General features: G+C 52.2%; 1 protein-coding gene across 2 annotated transcripts in view; it reads left to right on the top strand.

Annotated features, from left to right (window-relative positions):
- The window catches only part of ALPK2 (alpha kinase 2), a 132,703-nt gene extending 109,469 nt beyond the window's left edge, over positions 1–23,234 (top strand). Inside the window, exons 11-13 of one of the 2 annotated variants that reach the window (XM_061400328.1) lie at positions 3,310–3,527; positions 8,981–9,029; positions 22,342–23,234. In XM_061400328.1, the coding sequence (XP_061256312.1) occupies positions 3,310–3,527; positions 8,981–9,029; positions 22,342–22,558 (484 nt within the window). In that variant the 3' untranslated portion in view covers positions 22,559–23,234. Of the gene's footprint in view, positions 1–3,309; positions 3,528–8,980; positions 9,030–17,741; positions 21,640–22,341 lie in introns of those variants that run through there. The other variant, XM_061400329.1, reaches the window with a different exon arrangement.
- The last annotated feature ends 668 nt before the right edge of the window (positions 23,235–23,902 follow it).

Raw genomic sequence — 23,902 nt, 5'->3', positions numbered from 1 at the left:
GCCTCAGATGTCCGTGCCAAGACTCAAACTTTGTCCTGTATACATATTCTTTTTTCCCCCAGACACTGAGCATTTACTACGAGCCAGGCTTTGCTCCAAGCTAGGTGATGGGCACTTAAAGAATAAAAAGAAAATGAAGCAAGTTCTTGCCCCTCACAGCCAGCAGGAGTGTGAGGCATGCAGGACAAAACCCAGTGCGTCGAGTGCAAGGAGTTATGGGGACACGGAGGAGGAGGAGGAGGGAGGGGGTCTGGAAAGGCTTCCGAGAGGAGGGTGTTGAAGAGTGAGTCGGAGTCCTCCAGATGAAGGGCAAGGGTGGAGACTCACAAGCAAAGAGGGCAGCATGTCCAAAGAGATGAAGAGCCGAGAAAGGAGGTTTCCAAAGAGACGGAAAAAGTTCAGCAGATCTAGCGTGCTGGGAGGCAGAAAACAAAGCGGGGGCAGGCTAAGAGGCGGGAAGCCAGGAGGCCAGAATGCAGAGGACTTAAAATGCTCAGCTGATGAGCTTGGAACGTGTTCTCTTGGCTTTGGGGGTGAGGAGGAGGCAGGGGTTAACCAGGAGCTTTAGCAGGGCAAACTTGAGCCACAGAGCAGACACGTCATTGTTAACAGATTTTATCTTCAGAACAGTTTTAGGTTCACAGCAAAATTGAATGGAGGGGACAGATTTCCGCACCCCATTGCCTTCCTCGCCATCTACACCTCTCACCGGGTCAGAACGTGTCACAATGAATCTGCACTGACATACCGTCACTGCAGGCCCACAGCGTACACTGGGGTCGTGCCTTCTGTGGGCTTGGACAACTGTGTACTGATGCGTCATATGGCACCACAGAGAGTAGTTTCGTTGCCCTGAGAGTCCTGTGTTGATGCGGCTCTTACAGCTATCTCCCTGGGACAACGGATGTCCAGGGACAAGGCCCAGAGGCTGGATGCGGTGAGACAGGTCTGCAAGTGGTTGCTACGGCCCCAAAAGGGGGCAGTGACGGTGGAACTAAGCCTCTGGCGTGGGGAGTTTGAGAGAACAGGCTTGCCTGACTTTCCGGGGCCAGGTGTGTTTAATCAGACTTACAGAAGGAGCCGGGCTTCTGTGATGGCTCAGCCATAGAGAGTCCGCCTGCAACACAGAAGATGCGGGTTTGATCTCTGGGGCAGGACGATCCCCTGGAGAAGGGAATAGCAGCCCACTCCAGTATTCTGGCCTGGAGAATTCCATGGACAGAGGGGCCTGATGGGCTGGGATAAGCCATAGGGTTGCAAAGAGTTGGACATGACTGAGCCACTTTCATTTGCCCCTTGAAGACGGTGAAGGCAGGGTAAGACTTGTGTAGGTGTATGGCAGATGGATCACTGCACAGGCCACAAGCTACTCAGTTGATTTTTTTTGTTGAATGGAAAGAATGCATGAAAGAATGCGAAGGTACAGTTTCCAATAGACTCTACAGATGTTGGAGTTGGGGTAAATAAGTAGTTCAGTCTCTGCATGTTAAATTCGAGGCGCCTTTTAGACATCAAATATAGATGGAGAGTTAGTTGGCTGGAGACGTGTCAGGATTTCAGGGGAGAGGTCTGGGCTGCTGATGTAAATGCGGACTGTATTTAAAGCAAGGGAATGTAAAACTAGAGAATTGATTGCAGAGCAAGGAGAACTGTCCCAGGATGTGCCAGGGTGTAAAGGATGGGGAGAAACCACAAACCAGCAAAGCAGACAGGAAGTAGCCAGGGAAGCAGAAAGGAAACCAAAAGGAAGTGAGTTTCTGGAGGGCGGGGGAAACTGTCTTAGAGACAAGTGAGATCAACTCTTCAGTGCCACTGAGAACAAGTCAGATGAGGGCTCAGAAGGGAACTGCTCCGCTGGGCAACGTGGTGCCCCAGACTGAGGTTTTCTTAAGCAGAAAGGCCGCTTTGGGTTCAGGAGAGAATGGGAGGGGGAAAGGGTTGTAGGCGGATTTGGGTTTTGATGGGAATGGCGAGTCGGGGTAGGACTGGGTTGCCGGGTCCGCAGGCTGTGGAGTCATCACAGCGTGCCCACCGGGAAGGAGTCTGCAGAGGGACGGTGACGCAGGAGTGAGCGGGCCCCACCGGTCGGAGTGTCCTCGAACACTGGGGAGGGGCTGGGGTCCAGGGCGCCGGTGGGGCGAGGGCTCGGGTCGCAGCCAGAAGGGCTGGTCCTTGGGGGTGGGAGCGCGTGGTGGTGGCAGCTTTTAGAAGCTCTCTCAGCGTTTCTGTTTTCCGGTCCGACCAGGAAGCTGGGTGCTCAGCATAGAGTGAGGCTGGGGGAGCTGGGAGGAGGGAGGGTTTGGGTGGATTCCCTAGGGCGGTGGGCCAGTGGGCGGGGCCGGATCTGACCGCTGACCCCCGCATCGCAGCATCCTCACACATGCCACCAGGGGTGCAGAGCGGCCCCTGTCGCATGCAAGTTTGATCTCCTCCTCCTCCACGACCCTCCAAAGTTTCTCACCCGGCTCAGTGCGAAGGGCGGAGTCTCCCAAGTGGCCCAGGCCCCCCTAGTCCCGCCCCCATTCCTTGCTCGGCCGCCACCACCCTCCAGACATAACGCCCCTCAGTCTGAACTGCACCCCGCGACCCAGGCCCCCGGCCAGAACCTCTCCATTTGCCATTCCTTCCACTTGGAATGTTCCTGCCGAGACGCCCTCATGGCTCCCCCCGCAAGCCCCACCTCCTACAGGCCTCTCTGCTCAAATGCTCCTTATTTTCGAGGCCCTCTCCGACCTCACCAAATAAAACGACCGCCCACTTGGGCTGCCCCGGTCCTCCCCACTGCTCTGGTTCCTCACGGAGCACAGAGCGCGCTGCACCTATTTGCTGCCTGGCGCCTGCATTTAAATGTAAGAGCGTCGAGAGCAGAGCTTGTGTCGTCTTTAGTGTTTTCTAGAAGGACGTCTGGGAGGGAGACTGACACAGAAGCCAATGAGTGAATATTTGCTGACCGAATAAAAGGAAGGATGGATAGAAGGGTGGATATATGCTGGCTGGACGGAGGTATAGTCACCTGACCAGTGGGTCACTGACGGACTCTAAGGATGGCTATAAAAAGACATTCATTTCTACAGGAGCAATTAAACTCCATCTGGAGGAAGAGTTTCTCATCAACTCTAGGAACAAATAAAAGGAACACCCCCCCCATTGTTTTTCCATTAAATAATCACTGGCAGATATTTAGTCTACATCTGATGGAACCTGGGGGTTTATCCTGCAGCCCACTGCTCCTCCCGGTCGGGTAGAATGTCCCCACGTCTTTATTCCTACATGACAACACAATCCTGCTCATGGTCTCTTTCCTTCCAGGATCATTCCTATTTTCCTTATCCATCGACCTGAGAATAACATCCCTTACGCAACCGTGGAGGAAGAGCTTATTGGAGAATTCGTGAAGTATTCCATCAGGGATGGGAAGGAGATAAACTTCTTGAGAAGAGAGTCGGAGGCTGGGCAGAAGTGTTGCACCTTCCAGCACTGGGTCTACCAGAAAACAAGTGGCTGCCTGCTGGTCACGGACATGCAGGGTGAGCAGGGCAGCTTGGCCCGGGTTCCAGGGATGGTCTGGAACGTTCCTGGGGGCGGAGGGGAAGCGGAGGGGAAGCGGAGGGAACGATCTCCTGGGTGCAGACTGTCAGCATCTTCACCAGCAGAAAATATTAACTAATGTCTCATGAGAAACAGTGACAAAGGAGCCTGAAATGACCAAGCCAATCGAGTAACAAAGTACACTTTAATAATTCATTGCAATTATAATTATTCATAATGCCTTCCTATTACAAGAGATAACCAAAAATTGGTGTTCTGTATCCTCAATAGGCACAAAATCAGGAATACATGTATATATGAAAATCCACACATACCAAAAGATTAATTAAAATGTAAGAATTCATTTGTAATAGTTGAAAGGGTCTTTCACGGGGGCTTGAGATTTCAAGCTCCCCTGGTGAATTTACAACACTTTTTCCATTTATACCCACCTCTTGGGGAATGCCTTTTGGGGTGTGAAATGGGGACATCGTCATCAGATTTCTCACAGAGAGGCCCTGAGACAAGTTGCAGTTTGGGGTTTCCCCAAGACCACCAGCCTGCAGCTCACTGATTTTCTGGGAGGACTCATGGAACTCAGAAAGCCCTTATGTTCGTGATTACGGTTTACTACAGTGAAAGGATACAGACTCAAATCAGTAAAGGGAAGAAGCGCTTGGGGAAGGGTCCAGGGGAGACCAGGTGGGAATTTCCAGGTGTCCCCTCCTGGTGGAGCCGGGGGTCAGTGCCTCTTCCTGGGGGAGAGGGGTGTGCATGGAGCACTGCCATCCAGAAATGTTCAGCCGAGATTTGTTTAGGGACCCATCACTGCTTGCCCGTGGGATGACCTCAGTCTCCAGCCTCTTTGGACAGTTTAAAAAAATCATCTGGCTGCACTAGGTCTTGGTTATGCCGTGTGAGATCTAGTTCCCTGATCAGGGATTGAACCCAGGCCCCCCTGCATTGAGATCATGGAGCCTTAGCCACCGGACCACCAGGGAAGTCTCCTCTCTAACTCTTAGCTTAGTGGTTATCTCCAAAATGTTGGGCAGAAACAATTCCTTTATTTAGGCCAAGTTCATCTTCTGTCGCACACAAATGTTCTAGTGCAAATATTTGGGAGGGGACCCCAGGAAATGCTGGTAGGAGATTGAGGAAGTGTGGCAGGCGAAGGGAAAGAAAGTCAATAGGGTGCCTGATACCCAGTCACCGCTGTGTATTCCTGAAGCTGATGCCTGGTGGGGAACATCTGGGAGGCTGAGCAGGACAAGCTTCTCAGCAAAGATCACACTTGAGGAGCAGGTGTGTTTATACACCAGCTCCCCTTAGTAACCAGCAGAAGGCTGCTGCGGTGGGGGGGGTGTGAACTCCCCTGGATTTGCCACCGGCACGTGGGCCAGCCCTGCTGAGCGCAGCGAGGGCATGTGACCCGAGAAAGGCTCTCAGGCTGAGAGAGGCTGGTGGAGGCACGTGAGTGCACAGCCATGTGCATGCACGCAGGGAGGGCAATAGGCTGCCGCCCTAGCAGCTTTGGCCATGGGGGCCTCCCTTTTCGTTTCCAGATGACAACGCTTTAGGAAAAACTTGACCTATAACTGGGTACCTGCTAATGTCAGACATTGTCACACGCAAGGACCCCGAGCTCTGGAGCCTGGCGGTGAGGAGAGCCCCCGGCACCCCCCACGTCCCACCGTGAGCGGGCCGCTCACCTTTGTGTCTCAGTCCTTTCCGCAGGGGGTGGCTGTGAGGATTACGTGAGAGGAGGGCATTTAGCACAGCACTGACATGGTGTTCCCTATTTTTAAAATCTTTTGAAATAACCATAGGGATGAGAAGTTGCAAGACTGTGGAGAGGCGTCTCCAGGTATCCCTCACCCGGCTTCACCTAATGACAGCGCCTTGCATAGCTATAACACGGTTGAAACCAGGAGGCTGACGTCAGCACAATGTAATAAGTCTACAGACCTAACCTGGAGTTCATCAGTTTTTGCCTGCTTCATTCTCCCCTGTTTTTGTTTCATCTTAATAGCCCTGCCAAAGAGACATCATGATCCCCATTTTACAGATGGAAAAACAGAGGCTGGGAGTTAAGGATCTAATTATGGCTGTCAATCGGCTGCTAAGAGGGGTCCCAGACTCCAACCCACTCTTTCTTTTTTTATTTTGAGTGCCAGGCATCCCTGTTTATTTTTTAAATCAAAGTAATTGCTTTACAATGCTGCTGGTGTCTGCTGGACAGCCACATGAATCTGCTCTGAGCATACGTGTGTCTCCTCCTGTCGAGTTTTGTCCTCTGATGACACGTGATAGTGTATCTGCGTCAACGCTGTCCTCTCAACTTGTCCCACCCTCTCCTTCCCCCGCTGCAGCACACTGTTTCTGAACCCCAAGCTCTCTCCACGAAAACTCAAATTTACAAATGTGCAAGGTTTCCCAAGTATCCCTTAATGTCGAAGGCTGCTGTGAGGGGCTCCTCTGAGGCCAGCGGGAGAGGGCAGTGTTCAGACTTGCAGGGGAGGCTGACCTGCAAGCTGAAGACAGCCCTAACCACTCACTCATGAAGAGACGCTGCTGCCACACACTCAAAACATGGTCTTCACAGACAGCTGTTTCACCCAGACTGTCTGTGCCACTCTCAGACTCACCTGTCTTTCTCCTTCCGAGTTAACTTTGTGTCAAATATGGTTGTTACACTGAAAAGCAACACTGGGAGCCTCGTGCATGGCTAATTTTGCTTCCAGGCACTGGGCAACAGCTACAGGGGAACCTTACATCACCTTATGGTGACATGTGTGGTTTAAAGTGTTGGCACAGTGTCTCATAAGGGTGCTTTACTCTCTGCTACTGGGCAAGATTTCCATTATCTCCATTGTGGCACTAGGTAACACCTATTCTCTAAGCGAGTCCTACGTTTTATCGTTTTGCTGAGACTCTGGAATTAGGATTTAAAAAATCCCAAACAAACCCAAGCTCAATTATCGCTTTTTCTCAGACTCTTATTTTCTCCCTGGTTGCCTTCACGTGTTGATGGGATTGTGGTGAGTCCTGCAGGTTTGTGGGGTGAAAGGTGAGCCTGCCACTGGGCCCCAAGGCCCGCACGCACTGAGACCACTGTGATTGCTAAGAAGCTGTCAGCCCGATAACCAAGGACTCAAATTCTGGGTTCTTGTGATACTGCCTCCTTCCGCCTTCCGTGGGAAACAACCCGTAGATGACTGTCATCCCCGACACGCTTTAATAGCTGCACACCATAATCCAAATTAGCGTCCTATAGAGACCCTTAATAACCTTGGTTGAATTGCTGGCAAATCATTAAGCCGAGTGAGAGGTTTCTTTTTGAAAGTCATATTCTGCTTTTCCAGTGTCGGTGACAGCTGGTAATTGTGAGATTCGAGGAAAAGCAATTTCCAAGCTCAAGGACCTTTTTGCCAAATGACTTTAAAATTGGACTTCTCTGCGGCTTAGAGCTGTAATTTTTAAATACAACATTTTCTACAAAACAGAATGTCCAGAGAGGGCTTTTGCAATTCAGCGTTTTTCCTTCCCAAGTACAGTTCCTATGACAAAAACCACGTGAAGCATTTCTACGTATGTTTTCGTTGTTAACAGCTTTGAAAGCACGAGGTGCATTTTAGTGACCAGCAGTGAAAGAGGTTTTTAGAATGCTTACTGGTGCCCTCAAAGTGCTGTGTCTAACTCGGCTCCCGGGGGCCCTGCAGGAAAGCACGGCTCTTTGCTTCTGTCTGTCCGACCAGCCTGAGCAGCCACATGGCCTGTGTCTCCACCGCAGCTCAGGCAGGTGTTGCTGGATCAGAGCTCGAACCCTTTAGCCGTTGCTTTTCTGAGCCTCAGGGAGCAGTACTCCTAGGAACGGAGACCGTGGAACTAGGTTGCCATCCGGCCTGACCCTCAGGGTCGGCTTTTGCTGGGAATGTTGGTTCCCCTAGCCACAGCCTGGCCTGGCTGGGACGAGTCAGGGGCGAGATACGAGAAGGCGAGACCCAGGTGGCGTGGCACCATGGAGCCCACGTGTGCATGCCAAGTCGCTTCAGTCATGCCCGACTCTGCAACCCTGTGGACTGTAACCCTCCAGGGTCCGTGGACCCCATGCCCTGCTGTAAAGGACCTGCCATCAGGTGGCATGGGTGAGATTACAGCAGAGGTCCGTGGAGCTGGAGCTGTGCCCACAGCCACCACCCTACAGAGGAAGGAACAGAGTTGGTGTCTGGTTGGAAAGGAGATTCTGGAAAAGCCGTAGGTCACCCACACTCTGGGCATCAGAGAGGACTGCCTTCCAGACAAGATGGTGCTTGAGAGAGAGGCACCCCCTGCCACCCCGCCCCGTGGAAGGTGGAAATCTTGCTGTCTTCCTCCTCGCAACATAACAGGACTTTCATTCTGTTTGAATCCCCGGTTCCTGAGCCATTGTCCCAGCTGCCCCTGCTGGGGGTTGGGGGAGAGGAAGAAGGTTCCTGTATGTTTAGAATTCTGACAAGGATGCCCAGAGCTCTTCACTGACCCAGGGTGGGATGCTCAGAGCTGTGGTGTTGGTTTGCTGCGCCACCGGCCCCCCCCCCGCCCCGCCCAACTTCTGATGCTTTAATGCAGCGGTCCCCAACCTTTTTGGCGCCAGGAACCAATTTCATGGAAGACAGTTTCTCCGTGGACCAGGGGTTGCGGGGGTGGGCGTTGGTTTCAGGATGATTCAGGCGCATTATATTTGTCATGCACCTTATTTCTGATCTAATGCCACCGCTGATCTGACAGCAGGTGCTGGTCCGTGGCCTGGAGGTTGGGGACCCCTGGTTGAATGGATAGAAGCTAGGATAAGCATCAAAGGGTTAGACCATGGGCGACACATGTCTGCATCTCCAGTCCAGTGGCTGAAAAGTATACATAAAACTCAAGAGGTTTTCCCTGGATCTAGAGCCGGCCCAGATAAACCTGAATCAGACGCTGTCTTTATGGAGATGGGAGGGTGTAGGTCTGGAGCCTGGCCTTGAACTGAACAGATGCCGGTCTTGAACCCTCTCACTGTTGAACTTGGTCGGCCCAGGCCACACCCAGCCCACTTCCTGTTGGACAAGGGCTTCCACGCTTATTGAAGAGCACGGAATAGACCTAGGCCCACAGCAGAGTGTCTCTGGGGAGAGATCTCCGGGGCCGGTGCCAGGCCCCTGCTCCAGCAGTGGGGTGGGCCAGGCAGGCAGAGGACAGCGTCCCTGGGCGCATGCTTCGGCTGGCTGCCCCCAAAGCCCGCCTTCCCTATTGTGGCCCCGTAGGCTGGAGGCATATCTGGGATGCTGTCTGCTGCTGCTGAGGGAAACAAGGGAAACGTTTCTGCAGGAAGGGACAAGACGGGGCTGGGATGGCCCCTCCCCGTGAATGCGTGGTCCCTCTCTTCCGAGGAGCCCCGGGTAACACGTGCTGTCTTTGCTCTCTCTTCCTGTAGGTGTAGGCATGAAGTTAACCGACGTTGGCATAGCAACAGAGGCTAAAGGGTGAGTAGAAAAAAAAAATCTAGTGCCTGTCACTCAACTCTGGGTTTCCAAACACCTTCCGGCAGAAGTGATTTTGTGTCCCAACTGTGGACGACAGATGCTCGTGGGATAAATTCAGTTCACTTCTCTCACTTACCTAAAATATTTATGGACTTCATTCTCCCAAGGAGACTCATGTGGTTTCCTAACTTTGAAACAAATAAGAACTCTGAATATATTTCAAAATTAATGATCCACAGGAGTGCCATGGGCGGAGGGGAACGCCAGCATTATTGGGAATTTTTTTCACTAGGAATATTCCATTTTTCCACACTTAATATTTTGACTGTTGGCTTATTTTAAAAATTTGTGCAATTGAGTGCAGTGAATTCAACTTGTATATTTTTAATGTATTTTCCCTGTGTGTGTGCTAAGTTGCTTCAGTCATGTCCAACTCTTTGCAACCCTATGGACCAAAGCCTGCCAGGCTCCTCTGTCCACGGGATTCTCCAGGCAAGAATACTGGAGTGAGTTGCCATGCCCTCCTCCAGGGGATCTTCCCGACCCAGGGATGGAACCCACATGTCTTATGTCTCCTGTATTGGCAGGCAGGTTCTTTACCACTAGCACCTCCTGGGAAACCCGTATTTTTCCCTGTACTCTGCACCAAATACTTAGTATTTTAGGCAGCGCCCAAACTCCCATGGTTGATTAAAGGGCAGATGACTATGGAAGGGCTATGATTGATGACTCTGGTTGTTATCAATGGTGTTGATTTCCTAACTTCGGGTATCGCTTTGCTTACTATGGGGTGAGCAGTGCCCAAGTGGCCCTAAGATCATGTTTTACTGGGGTGTCTCTTGAAAAAATGGTCTCTTTTCTCTGCTTTGCTTGACCACCAGTAAGGAGAAAGCTGTCTATCTGTGCTCCTTTGTGAAAATAGAACTCTGGGTTGGAACTGCCGGGCTTTCTCCCACTGCTGATGTCCCCGTGGACTAGGATTATTTGTAAGGAGGGGGAAATGGGGTGGAGGCAAGTGAGTTTTAGAAGGGGTGGTTTGTGTTTTACAATGGAGGCTCTTCTATGGTTCGGGCATGACGAAGCTGACAGATCAGGAGACAATCGCCACTGAAAAGAGTTCGTTACTCAGTTCCTAAGAGGAAGGGGCTTGCCAGACCATGGCGGGGAGCACCACAGGGAGGCCCCAGGGTCAGTCAGGCAGAAGGAGGGGAGGGGAAAACCTGGGCGAGAGCTTGGAATTGAGTCGTCTGTAAGTTTCCGGGAGGCTCTGGGGTGTGGGGCTGAGTGGCGCTGTCCGCTGCCTGCCCTGTGGTGACTGGGGCAGGGGGCCCAGAGTGTGAGACCCGGTAGAGCGGATGGTGGGAGTGGGCTGCAGGTTGGTTAGCTGGCCTACGCGAGGCGTTCTAGAAGGCCAGTGGTTGTCTCTAGGAATTGGCTGAAATTGGCTGACCCTGGCCGGGGGAGCCGCCCCTGCCTGCAACGCTGCAGATCTCAAAGCATCAGAAACACACACGACAGAGCAGCATGATCGGCACGGCTCAGGCTCCTACAGCTGGGAGCAACGTGTTTACTTGGGCTTTCTGGTGATTTCAGACCACTGGCATCGGCAGTCCTTTAACAAGTACAACTTTCAATTAGTATATGAAGGATGGAGAGAAGAAGGGATTTGCGAAAAGTAGAAAGGGGAATACTCTTCTAACCTCCAGATCAACAAGTCTGCTTCATGAAGTTCTCAGCAACCACGCAGAAGCTTTTAATCTGGCTTTAGAACGAAGATGCAGCTTGACCATGTCCCTGCTCAGGATAATAGCGTTTTGCGGTAGAACGATCTCCATGCTGCACCCCCGCTGCTGACCAGAGCCGTGTCTACGAGTCAGGGATGTGGGTCCTGGCCGTGGGCTTGTCAAGAGCGTATGTCGTTGGGGGTGGGTATGATGTAGTGAGGGCAGGGATTTTTTTTTTTTTTTAAAGACTTGAGTTCAGCTCTTGGTCCTGCCACCTACTTCTGATTCTCCTGTTGGTAACCTTGCTTCTTGGCGTCATAGACATTTGGCCCACATGATGGAAGGGGCAACAGGGCATCCTGGTTTGCCCAGGACAGTATCGTTTCATGCCTGCCATCCTTGCATCCTGTCTAGTTATTTGTCCTGAGCAAGTTTCCCCGCTTAGAAAATGTGTGGTGCCCCTATTTATTTATTTACAAAGAGATTTTCCTGGACCTCAGAAGAATTTCCCAAGTTAGAGCTTTCCTTCACAGGCATCATGTCCTTTGTAGGATATGGCAGATCCAGGCGTCACACAGACCTGCTTTGAGTGCCGGGTTCTTGTCTCACCGGCTCTGTGGACTTGAGCCCTGACGTTCTCAAAGCCACTGAGGCACAGATGGGGACCCAGGCTGGTCCTGAGAATCCCCCAGCTCATCTGCATCCCGTCCCTGAGGCTCAGCACGTGCTTGATAAACACTGGCCTCCTTCCTCGGCTCATGCCCCAGCCTGACTTCAGAGTAGGCGAATTCCATACCATTATTTGGAGCCACTTTCCATGAAAACAAAGCAGAAACCTGCCCAAGAAGTTTCAAAGACTAAGACAAGCATAAGAGTGATGATTTAAGATGTCTTTTAAAAAGCATGTTAACAACTTCCAGGAACCTGGACCATATATTTTTTTTTCCTCGTAATTTAAAAAAGAAATCCAATCCCTTTGGTTTTGTTCTCAGCTCTAATGTGACTTATCTGGCCTGGGACAGCTGCCCAGCACCCATTAGAGCCGAGAGCTGGCACCCAGTGCAAAACATTGTCTCCTAAGTGTTACTTATTGCCTCCTCCCTGAAAAGGGGGTGGGAGAGAAGGGAATTCTGAAATGTCTGAGAAATATTAGCTATTAGGGGTATTAGATCATCTTGTCCATTGTGTCTTTAAAAACCTTTTATTTAAACTTTTGCAGTCACTTTTTTTTTTCTCTCTAAAGAAATGTTTCTTAGCTCAGCTTGAAAAAACTAACAAAAGAGGAATCTTCTCTGATCAGAGTACCAGGCGTAGGGTTTGGGAGGTCTCTTTGCAGGTCCCTGGGGGCTGTGTCCATCCCGTCTTCTTTCTTCCCAAGGACAGAGCAGGAGGTGCAGGGAAAGGGGGCCGCCTGATCACAGGCTGCAAGGGGTCCCTAGGGCCAGGAGGCAAGATTCTGCTGAAGGAACTCAAGGAAAAGTCAGAGCTGCAGAAGGAAGTCTGGGCAGTCAATGCGAGAGATTTGGGGAAGGGTTTCAAGCACAAAGACAGCGTAAACAGACAGGAGACGTGTGGGGACGTGTGGGACACAATCTCGAACGGGGGAGAGAAAGGCTGGGGAGCCTGGCGGGTGTCAGAGGCTCCAGAGAGCAGGAGACGTGGCCAGGCATCTTCTCTTTATTCTTAGCAAGCCCCCAGGGCTGGCTTCCTGCATCCGGGCAGGAGACGGCCAGTTGGCCTGCTCTACTGAAGCCTGGGGACAGGCGCCCCTACCCTGAGAAGCAGTGCTCCGTGTGGGCATCATTACATGTGTTCTTTTAATCACATTGAAAAGAACACCAGGCTGCCAGGAGGTGTGAGACTATTTTAAGATCGCTTATAATATTACAAAAGAAAATAGGGGACCATCATGACTTATTCCAATGCGACTTTACCTGGTGGTATGATCCTTAACACTGAAGCGTGGCATATTCTGGAATACTTCATACCCCCACACTCCTTCAGCAATGTTGAGTACCAAAACTTCATGTCACAACGTGTGGCAAGTCGGATTGCTTCAACATCTAATAATCCATCTTCTAGGAAGACCAAAGATACTAACCCCACTGTCGAACATATTTCTGATTTGAAAATTGCCCAGCCATTTAGAGTTCTCTGAAGGGCGAGAAGGAAAAATGCCTAATTCCGTAATATAAGACTCGGAAATTTAACCTAATCAAATCAAAGTCGGTGTAAACCAACACCTGTTGGGAACAGAGCCGCAGCTGTCTCAGTGGGTCCTGCAAACGCACACCTGGCCTGGTCTGCCCAGTTTCTGGGGAGAAGGCAATATTGCCGTCCAGCCAGCAGAGGGCGTCAGAGCCAAGCTTTTGTCCTCTGTAATCTCTGCCCCAAAGTCCGCTTCATGTTGGTGAAAGACAAAGAAAAGTACCCTGGACAGATTTCTTCGGAGGCAGTGAGCCTTGAATTAAACTAGGGTCACTATAAATAGGCACAGACAACTCCCTCTCTGTGGCCACCAGGCTGTCGGCCAGTGTCAGGCCCACAGGATCGTAGCGTGTGTCAGAGTCCCTGACCCGGGAGCCAGGGCTGGGCAGAATCATGAACGGCTCATTCTTGCAGAGGGGCAGCCGTGGGGGGACAAGGCCCCCGAATCACGGCGGACGCACCGTGAGGGCAGTTCCCTTAGGGAACCAGGCCCTCCTGGTGTCAGTGTGACGCCCATGAGCCTGAAAAATCAGCACAGACTCCTGCACTCAGTCAGCTGAGTTCCAGAAAAAGCCCTCTGCCCTCCAGCCAAGAGCAGCCCCTGGGGAGCCCTGCATTGGGGGTGGTGCCACCTGGGGGAGCTTAACCCAGACTGAATCCCAAGACACCCTGGTGCCCGGGGAGGAAGGGCTGAAATGAACTTGTGGGCGGAAGGAGGTGGGCTCTGATACTGGAGAAACGCTTAGAACAGGCTTGAGGGTGTGGTCACGTGGGTGTGGGGCCATGTGCTGCATGTGTGTGTGTGTGTGCACATCATGTGCTGCATATATGTGTGTGGGGACTCTGGGCAGACTCTTTAATACAACGCGTGAGTCTGCCAGGAGGGGAGGAACAACGGGCTCAGGTCAGACTCGCCTGACCTCTCGGTGCTCTGCGCAGCAGGCCACGTTGCTGTAGATCCTGGCATTCTAGCAGACTCCCCAGTGCCAGGCTTCAGAGGACCAGCCTCCCAGGCCTAAGGGGCCTGATAAAGGCGCTTTCACACGCCCTGGATACCAGACACCTGCCGTCGGGTCCTGCCACCGTGGTCTCCTTCTCTGGAAAGCAGCCTGAATCCCGTCTCAAATCCGATCAAGCCCTTATGTAGCAGAGCTAGGTGGCCGGCGTCTGACCTATTCGGCCAGTCCTTGCCATTAAGGTGGCCTGGAGGCCCGACAGGAACACCTATTTTCACAATTTTTTTTTTGCCAGTGTCAGCACGAGCAGTGCTCCTAGTGTGTGTTGAGAGTCTCCTGGGCTGAGAAGTCAGCTAGGAGGACCTAGCATCCACAGAGAGGCAATAACATTGGCAGTCCAGCAGCCTCCCCCCAAAATCTTGTAAAGGACCACGGAGTGACTGGAATTGGAGCAGAGGGCTCCTCCCACTCCCCGGCTCTGCTCGCTAGTTACCCCACTGCCCGCTCCCCCAACTGAGGACCGGAGGAGCACAGCCAGGCTCCTCGTCATTTCCAGATGCAAAGACAAGTCTGCACGGAAAGATCTGGAGAGATTGGACTTGAGATCACCCCCGCAGATCAGTGGGGGATGCTTGTGATGAACAAGGAGGAGGTGATGGCTAAGAGAGCTGGGGTCACAGTGCCTGGGCCAATAGGGCTGGGTGAAGACCAGGACTGTCTGGAAGGAACTCCCGGTGTCTCCTGAAAGGTCTAAGCAAACAGCAGTGATGCGGCTCCAGTTTCGGGGGTGGAGGAGGGAGCTGCCTTTGGAAAGAGGCGTGGGGTGTGAGTGGGTCTGAAGGCCGCAGGGAAGGCGCCTGGAGGTGGGGGGGCGAGTTGCAGAACGCGGGCCGAGCGGAGGACGCGGGGAGGAGAGGATCCCCACCCTGGAGGACTCCAGGGCCTGCCCCACGAAGCCCTTCCGCACAGGCACCTCATGAGTGCGGCTGCTTGCCGGCCCCACCAGCAGCAGAGAACCAGATGGGGGGTGGCTGTAGCCCCCTTTCCCCTCTGCGCGTTCGGCTTTCCCCCTAGCCGGGGTTGGGTGTCAGGGAAGACAGTGCCCAGGCTGGTTTCCATGGAGGCAGCATGGCTCTTGCTCCAGCAGCGGCCCGAGGGAGGCTGTGGAGGCGCCAGAAGGGCAGCAGGCACGCGGGGCAGCCCCTAGGAAAGCAGCCGGCCTGTGTTCCCAGGGGCGCAGGGCCTTCCCGTCTGTGTGGCCGTGAGCTCAGGGACAGCTCGGAGGCCATGGGAGGCCCCGGGCCCACGAGAAGCAGGAATGACCCCCGGAGGCTCTGACAGGTGGGGGACTGGGTGGCTGGACGAGGTGTTTGCGGGGGTGGGTGCTGAGGTCTGGAGGAAAGAGGGCAGCTTGGAGCCCAGTGCAGAATGCAACGCCTGGGAAACGGTTCGGCTCTGTTACACGTGGGTGTGCGCTGTGCTTAGTCGCTCAGTTGTGTCCGACTCTTTGTGACCCCATGGATTATAGCCCACCAGGCTCCTCTGTCCGTGGGATTCTCCAGGCAAGAATACTGGAGTGGGTTGCCATGCCCTCCTCCAGGGGATCTTCCAGACCCAGGGATGGAACCCAGGTCTCCTGCATTGCAGGTAGATTCTTTACCGTCTGAGCCACCAGGGAAGCCCAAGAAAACCGGAGTGGGGAGCCTTTCCCTTCTCCAGGGGATCTTCTCGACCCAGGGATCGAACCCCAGTCTCCCACATTGCAGGCTGATTCTTTACCAGCTGAGCCACCCATCCGCACCCTCAAAGAAACCAGGAGTTTTACAGCAGCGTTTTTCACAGATTGCCATTGTCAAATAATTTGGGGAAACCCCGACTTGGATAAATAAAGGTAGCTTCTTTAGTGTGAGACTTCCTTCACAGAGTCTTTAAAGAGCTGATGTGTAGTTCGAGTGCCCAAGGAGGCAAGGGGAGCGATTATATGGCATTTTTCATAATATTTACACCACAGATTTTTTTTAAAGCATCTTGTGAGACTCTAGGAACATACTTTGGGAAGCACTGACTACTCACAGGATGAAAAAGGTAGTGTGGCTTATGACCTTCTACGAGTGGCTTCTGGCCTCAAATCTCCGTAGGATGGCTGCTTTTGCTCAGAACATTCTCTGAACTTTCACCCATCCCCTCGCCAGATAAGGCCAGAGCTGTTAGTCCTCTGCGACAGGCTTAGGACCCACCAGGCAATGGAGGGAAAATCATATCCCTGCCTTACGTAGCCCTGTGTCACAGCATAATATTTTTTTATTTGTTCACACTTCCGTTTCCTATGCAAAATAGCCAGCTTTCGGGAAAAGAGCCGCGACCCTTTATTTAATCCTGTTTAACCCCTGCAGTGTCTGCCATGCAGCTGTTGCCAGTGAAGAAGCACAGGAACACTCATGAAGACACGGAGGGTGTTGATGGCGCAGCGGGCATCGCTAGGTGGTTCCCGTGGGCGCCCCCTGGTGAGAAGCACAGGAACACTCATGAAGACACGGAGGGTGTTGATGGCGCAGCGGGCATCGCTAGGTGGTTCCCGTGGGCGCCCCCTGGTGTCCCTCCTTTTACCCGCGGGCGACAGTCTGTTCTGCCTGTTTGTACACCCAGCCCTGGTTTCATTTCACACACACACGCTCCCCTGCCTCCAACTGGGGTTTATTTCAGTTCTCTCCCTACATCCTCAGCCTGCGTGTCATGTCCTCCTGCTGCTGCTAAGTCGCTTCAGTCATGTCCGACTCTGTGCGACCCCATAGACAGCAGCCCGCCAGGCTCCTCTGTCCACGGGATTCTCCAAGCAAGAACACTGGAGCGGGGTGCCGTTTCCTTCTCCATCATGTCCTCCTAGCTGTTCCTTAAAAATTAAACCCTTCTTCAGAAAGGCTCTCAAACTAAAGCCTCTGTTATAAATAGCTCTGGCTGGCTTCTAAAGGGGTTACCAACCTGTGGGAATTCTCTGTAGGTTTTTCTTGTCTCACCAAATCGTCTTTAGACGAGTCCTTTATTAAGCCCTACAAGAACCTTGATTTCTTTCCTGCAGCCAGGGGTGGCGGTTTCTGCAGCTTGGCTCCACCCCTCTCCTGTCTCCAGGCGTCTGGAGGCAGAAAATTGCACAGGGAAGTCCTGCTAAGTTGGAGGAGAAGCCGGCTCTGCTGTCAACTTGGTATGAGCCTGGAAGGCTGCACCATCCATAATCAAGATGAGAGGAAAGAGGAATTGTTTTTAAGCAGGAAGTCAGCCTAGCATGATTCCCACGCATAGGAAGTGTTGAACTAATCTGTGTAACACTCAACAAAATGCTAGCCGAGCAAATCCCACAAGCTGTCAGGAGGATCAGGCACCATGATCAAGTTGGGGTCATTCCAGGGTCACAAGCATGGCTCAACATATGCAAACGAGTCAGTGTCAGACAAAAGACACACGATCATAGATGCAGAAAAAGCATTGGATAAAATTCGGTATCCTTCATGATTAAAAAGAAACTCTTGCCAAAGTGGGTGTCCAGGGAACACAGCTCAACATGGTAAGAGCCCTTCATGACAGACCCAGGGCCAACACATTACTAAATGGTGAAGCGCGGGATAAGGCTGTGTGGGGTACAGGCAGGACACAGAAATAAACAGCTTCCTAGCTCCTCTGGAAGTGGGTCATGACAGTAATGTTTATGAGGAAATGTCAGGAATGAAATGTCAGGAGTGAAAGAGGTCAGTTCCGATTTAAAGACGTTTCTGAAGTTGAGGACGACACGAGACCATTCGCGCCTTAGTTGATCTCCTGCTCCTCCACAGGAACCAATGACATCAGTGGGAGCTCAGAGCTGCATTAGTAGATACACGGGATTTCGGACCCCACCCCAGGCCTACTGAATCCAAACCAGCACGTGAACACGGCCCTCGAGTGATCTTTATGCCCCACTTCCGTCCAAGGGTCAAGATATTTAAGAAAAGACTCTATCGGATGGTGTTCAGCAGAATAAATTAATAGTTCCATGCCTGGAGATCATGAGAGAAGATGGATGAGTTAAAGTGACGGACTAGAAAATTATACTGATTTGAGGATAAGGATAAAAAAGATTCAGTTAATAAAATGCAATAGGACTAAGGTGTCTAAAAGTAGAAATGAGTGAGAGAGTTCTCAAATGCAGGTGGTTATTGTTTCCTTTGTGTTAGGTTCCTTGGCTTCTGTAACGAGTCAACCACACACCAGGGAGCTTAAAACAATAGAAGTGCATCCTTTCCCGGCTCTGAAGGCTGAAAGCTGAGAATCGGGGCATCGGCCGCACTGGTTTCTCCGGAGCCCTGAGGGAGAGTGTCCCCTCCTCTCTCCTTGGTCCAGAGTCTTGCTGTCCTTGGCATCCCTTGGCTTGTAGACGTGCGGCCCCCACCTCTGCCTGCCTTGTCCCTTGCTGCTCTCCCAGTGTGTCTCTCTCTTCTCAGTAGACACCAGGAATATTGGATCAAGGTCCCGCTCTTCCCCGGAATGACCTTATCTTAATGGCATCTGCGATGCCACTGTTTCTGAATAAAGCTCCATCCTGAGGTTCTAGGAAGGACATGACCTTGGGGGATACTGTTTACCCCACTACATCCACCCAGTAAGAACAGCAGTGGTGAGTGTCTGCCCCGGGGACCTGACAGGGGAGCTGTCGTGATGAGAGAGGTGTGGCCCCCAGTGCTGAGGGGGGCGTTTGGCACACGTGGCCTGCCAGGTGGACCCCAAGCAGAAGAGCCTGTACTTCCTACCTCCTGGGTGTATAGCTCCTTGCAGTGATTGAACTCGTGTCCTTTGAAAAACTCTGGGTTCAGCAGTCTAAAAACACAAAGAATGTGGCCCTATTTTTCCCCTAAGCAACTAAGTCTTATTTATTTTTTTTATTTTGCTTATTTTTCTCATAAAAAACTACGTCTGAGAGAATAAGAGGTCAAATAGAAGCCCAGCGTCCCTGGCTGAAATAGAGACCAAATTGTGAAAGGAGACAGGCTTTTAATCCTGCAGATGCTAGGCAGCAAAAATAGATGAACTGAGATGGCTAGGGGTGGGACATCCTCTATTACCCGGGAGGCCCAGGTGGGGGTCCAAAATTAGGTGGAGAGAGAATGGGAAGTTTAGCAATGCGATCTGGAGATGCCCTGGGCTGAGGTCAGTTAGCTCTGAGGATGGGGCCAGCATCCATTCATCCGTCCCCTGGACCTTTATTGGAAAGCCTCCACTGGACAGGTATTCTGAGCATAAACTAGTGTCCTGGGAGAGATCAGAGTCTGTACACAGAAAGGTGTACCCTGAATTCTGAGAACTGGTTGTAGTTCTCACAGAGATAGAAGGAAAATTTGGAGAGATGTCGTCTCATGGTGTCAGAGGGCCAGGGAGGCTCCACAGACATGCACTCAAGCTGGGGCTTGAAAGGATCTGGGGGCTGAGTAAGGGGCTCTTTGGTTGAGCAAAGCTGTTTTCACTCTAGAGTCGTGCCCTGCCTGCACGTGGCCTTCTGCAAATAAAATCAGCCTCCGTCTCTGCTTCCTACTCCAACTTTCCCTGAGGACTCTAAAGAAGGTTAGACATTCCTGGGAAGATAGCTGGGCTCCCAGGGGCTACTCTAGAAGGCCGACAGAGCCGGGCTGCCCAGAAGTGCAGCTCCTTTGTTCAGACTCAGCCGTCTCCCATTTCAGAGGTGGGAACCCCTATGTAGCTGTAAGGGCTTGCTCGTTACACAGCATCACACACGTGGCTGCCAGGGTGGGCTGAAGCGACTAGCGAATTCTCTGGGAGGTCACGGTATGAATTAGTGATTCTTCTCTGCAGAGAGTAGGTGTTGTCAGTGTTTACAAGCAAGCCTCGAGACAGCCTTAGACAGATGGCTGCGACTTGTTTCCAACGTGCTTAACGAGGGAAGCTGCCCTTGGCTTTGATCATCCCAGTTTGGGAAGCTCAGTTTATCAGCATGAGACAAGCATCCCATCTGACAGTCACAGGTCCAGGGGGCCTTGCGTCCCTCCAGGGGATGGATGTTCAGGCGCCGTGGAAACTCAGGCCGGATGACATGGTTGGCAGTGGCATTTTTTTTTCCTACCCGGCTAGAGTCAGCACCTGTCTTGGGCTGACTTTTCTTCCAATGGAGGAGCTTGGCTTTTAAAAACTGAGTCATTTGTCACAAGAAAATAGACTGTGGGCCCCCAGGGAGGCGGGGAAGAACCGGTCCCCCCATAGGGAAGAAGAAGGGGCAGGCTGGATGGAACGACTCACTGATGCTTCAGCTTCAGAAATAAAAAGAAACCTCTCATGCCCCGAACAGCTTAAAACCCAGCTTGGATGTCCTGGGGAAGAACGCACCATCCCAGCCCATTCATTTCACGTTTGTTGCCCTTTATGGTTTCTGCCCGCAAATGAAGGAGGCCCAGCTTCTTGAATCGTATTAGCTACAGACTCAGCACGAAGCCAGCCCTTGCAGGCTTCCTTCTGCCGATCTGTGTTTGGCCCGATTAATCAAACTCGGCCAGAACTCACTCACACCCAGCAGGACCAGTTCCCTAGGCAGGCAGCCTGTGCAGTTGTGCAAGTCCCCACACTCAGAGGGGCGCCGAGCTTCATTTAACACACATTCCGCTGTTGCCATCTTCAAAGTCTTAATTACTGCCCAGGGAACCCGTGTTCTCAGTTTGCGCTGGGCCCTGCAAATTGTCGATGGTCTGCTATGCCACCCACGCCCCTGCCTCCCTCAGCAAATCTCAGATCTTTCCATCTCAGCTCCAGCATCGCCTCCACACAAAGCCCCCACCAGCTGCACCAGTTAGAACACTGACAATTATAACACAGCCTGGCCGCCATCAATGGAATAGCATCCTCTCATGTCATGCACTGCCCTGGGTGGTTTGTGTGGATTTTCTCCTTTTGTCCTCCTCTCAGCAGCCCTTCAGCCCACTTTCTTTCTGGATCTTCGGGGTCTGTGGGGGCCTGGGGACTTGTCCATCCAGGATACTCACCCCCCACGATCGAGTTGTGAGAGCATAGTCTTTGATTTGAATATGAAATGTCCCAGCTAAAAGGAAGAGCCCCAAGACCACCCCAGGCTGGAGGCTAGCATGGTCCCTCTGGGAGCCGCCAGACACAAAGGCGCAGGTTCTTCTCCTCCCAGGGAGAAGGCGCAGCATTGCAGGAGAGCGCCCGTCTGTGGCGGGGAGACTCCGAGGGCCATACCCACTTGCTCTGTTGTCTTGGGCTGGCCGCCCGGCCTGCACTCCTTCAGTGACAAGTTGGTTGGTGGTTTAGTCACTAAGTTGTGTCCGACTCTTGTGACCCAATGGACAGTAGCATGCCAGGCTTCTCTGTCCATGGGATTCTGCAGGCAAGAATACTGGAGCGGCTTGCCATTTCCTTCTCCAGGGTCTAAATTCAATTTCTTCCAGCCCGAGTTCCAAGATGGCTTCATTCAGAACCTCCGGGTGGGATGGAGGGATTATTCAGATCACCAAGAGATTTTCAGATTTTTATGAGGATGGCCCAGCACTGGTCACTTTGATTAAAAAGCAAAGGGCTCTGTATGGAATCTGGAAAAACGGCGCTGATGAACCTAGCTGCAGGGCAGGAGTAGAGAGACTCAGATGTGGAGCGTGGACTTGTGGACACAGCAGGGGAGGAGAGGGTGGGACGGACAGAGCGCGCAGCACGGACATGCGTACACTGTCGCCTGTGAAAGAGCTCGTGGGAAGCTGCCGCTCAGCTCGGTGACCTCAGCTCCGTGCCCTCTGATGACCTGGAGGGGAGGATGGGGGTGGGAGGGAGGGGGGATAAGCGTATGCTCACGGCTGATTGGTGTCCAACGGCAGCAACCAGCACACCATTGAAAAGCAATTATCCTCCAATTAAAATCTTAAAGATGCTGACACAACAGAACGGTCAGCCCCTAGGACATCCGTCTCGTCACAATCTTCGGTCTTTACTGCCCACGCCAACGGCTTGCGGTCTTTACTTCACTGCACAGGTTTTGTTTTTTCTATTAATAGTCATGTCAGCCGTTGGCCATTCTGGCCCAGGGTGGGAATAAATATGGGCTTCCCAGGTGGCGCTAGTGGTAAAGAACCTGTCTGCCAGTGCAGGAGATTTAAGAGCCGCAGGTTCGATCCCTGGACTGGGAGGATCCCCGGGAGGGAGGGCATAGCAACCCACTCCAGTCTGCTTGCCCGCAGAATTCCACGGCCAGAGGAGTGGCGGGCTGCAGTCCACGGGGTCGCAAGGAGTCGGACACGACTGAAGTGACTCAGTACACATGCACACAGAAATAAAATATATTTTCTGCACACCATGAGTTTCCCCGTTGAAATGTTTCTTTTAATACTGGTGAAGGGTCCTGATTTTTTTTTTTAAAGAATTGTTTCCTTCCACCCAAACTCACAGGTACAAAGGATTTAAAGGCAACTGTTCCATGACCTTCATCGATCAGTTTAAAGCCCTTCACCAGTGTAATAAGTACTGTAAAATGCTGGGGTTGAAGTCGCTTCAGGACAACAGCCAGAAGCAGAAGAAGCCAAGCATCGGGCGGAGCAAGATTCAGCCCGGCACCACAGCCGTGAAGAAGGCGGCCTCCGGGAGCCTGGCAGAAAAGAAAAGCTAACGTCTCCCATTAACTAATGGTCACTGGCTGGCAGCACACAGCCTCGTGGGGAGAGATCTGAAAACACCCTGGAGGGAACGCACAGCCTGCAGCGTGACGCGACCGTCTTTTTCCTACCGCCTGTTCTCCGAGCTGCTTCCAAAACCGTCACCTGCTGTCTTCCCTGAGATGGTTTCAGAGCCGGCTTGGCGACCAGACTTACGGGAGACTGGACCCACTGTCAGTCGCAAAGAGGTCCTGTTTGTGGCCTTTGCACGCCCTCACGTTATGTGTCTGTCTGTGTGTCGCCGTGATTGCCGTGTGGCAGACTCGTTCCCCTGCAGACTCTGCCCACAGCCCTGTCCCTCGCCAACCGCCTTCTAACCTCGAGGATTCCAGATGCATCCAACTGCTACATCGACAGGAAACGTGAACTCCGTCACTGGGTCGAGCTGTCGCGCTGATGGAGACGATGCTGTTGTAGCTGGAGGGGGCTTTCGAAACGTCAGGCCATTTCCCATCAGCACTCACACATCCCGTTATAACGTTCTGTTTAATTAAACTCATCTTTAGATACAAAGTGTAAGATGCATGTATTCACCCAGACACTTGTTCTTCAGAATTTGTGCTGTATTTCGCCTTTCCCCAGGATTAGTAATTTAGTACTTTCCTAATATGTCTACTGGAGCACAAACTATTTTCATCTGTGTTTTCTCCCTGTTCTTATAAGCACTGCTTCCAGGTTAATGCGCTTTCTACCTTGCTCTCTAAATCCAAGGGCTGCCTGCCCTATGTGGGATTTTTCTAGAAGATGCGTACAAATCCTGGCTGGGGTACACAAGCTCACAGGGTTCTAGCGCCTCCGGCTCGTTCTCGGCGTGGGGGCGGGGTGGCAAGTGGGCTCCTTGCTGCCAGTCTGGGTCCTGCCCAACTTGGAGCGGAATGGCTCCCGCTGACCCCATTGGGCAAGAGGAGATGCTCTGAAGACAGCTCTCTCAGCCCGGAGTGAGAACGCCTCAGGCCCCAGCAGCACGTTGTTACTAATTACAGACTATCTTTAGAGCCGTTTTAAGTGTATGAAAATGAGTGGAAAGTATGGACACGTCCGGTATGGCCCCTTCCCCCATTCCATATTTCCTCCTATTATTAGCTTCTTACATGAGTGTGATACCTTTGTTATAACTGAGGAACCGATGTTGATTTGTGACAACTCATTCAAGTGCACACTTTACACTTCCATCCACACTTGGTGCTCACACTCTCTGGGTTTTGGCACGCACGTGATGACACCCAGGGTCATTTCACTGCCCCGACATTCTCTGCGCTCCGCCCGTTCCTGCCTCCTTCCCTTGAGCCCCGGCTCCT

Source organism: Bos javanicus, chromosome 24 (genome assembly GCF_032452875.1).
Source record: "Bos javanicus breed banteng chromosome 24, ARS-OSU_banteng_1.0, whole genome shotgun sequence".
NCBI classification, from domain to species: Eukaryota; Metazoa; Chordata; class Mammalia; order Artiodactyla; family Bovidae; genus Bos; species Bos javanicus.
Note: the sequence above shows the minus strand (reverse complement) of the source record. Positions and strands in the feature narration are given on the sequence as shown.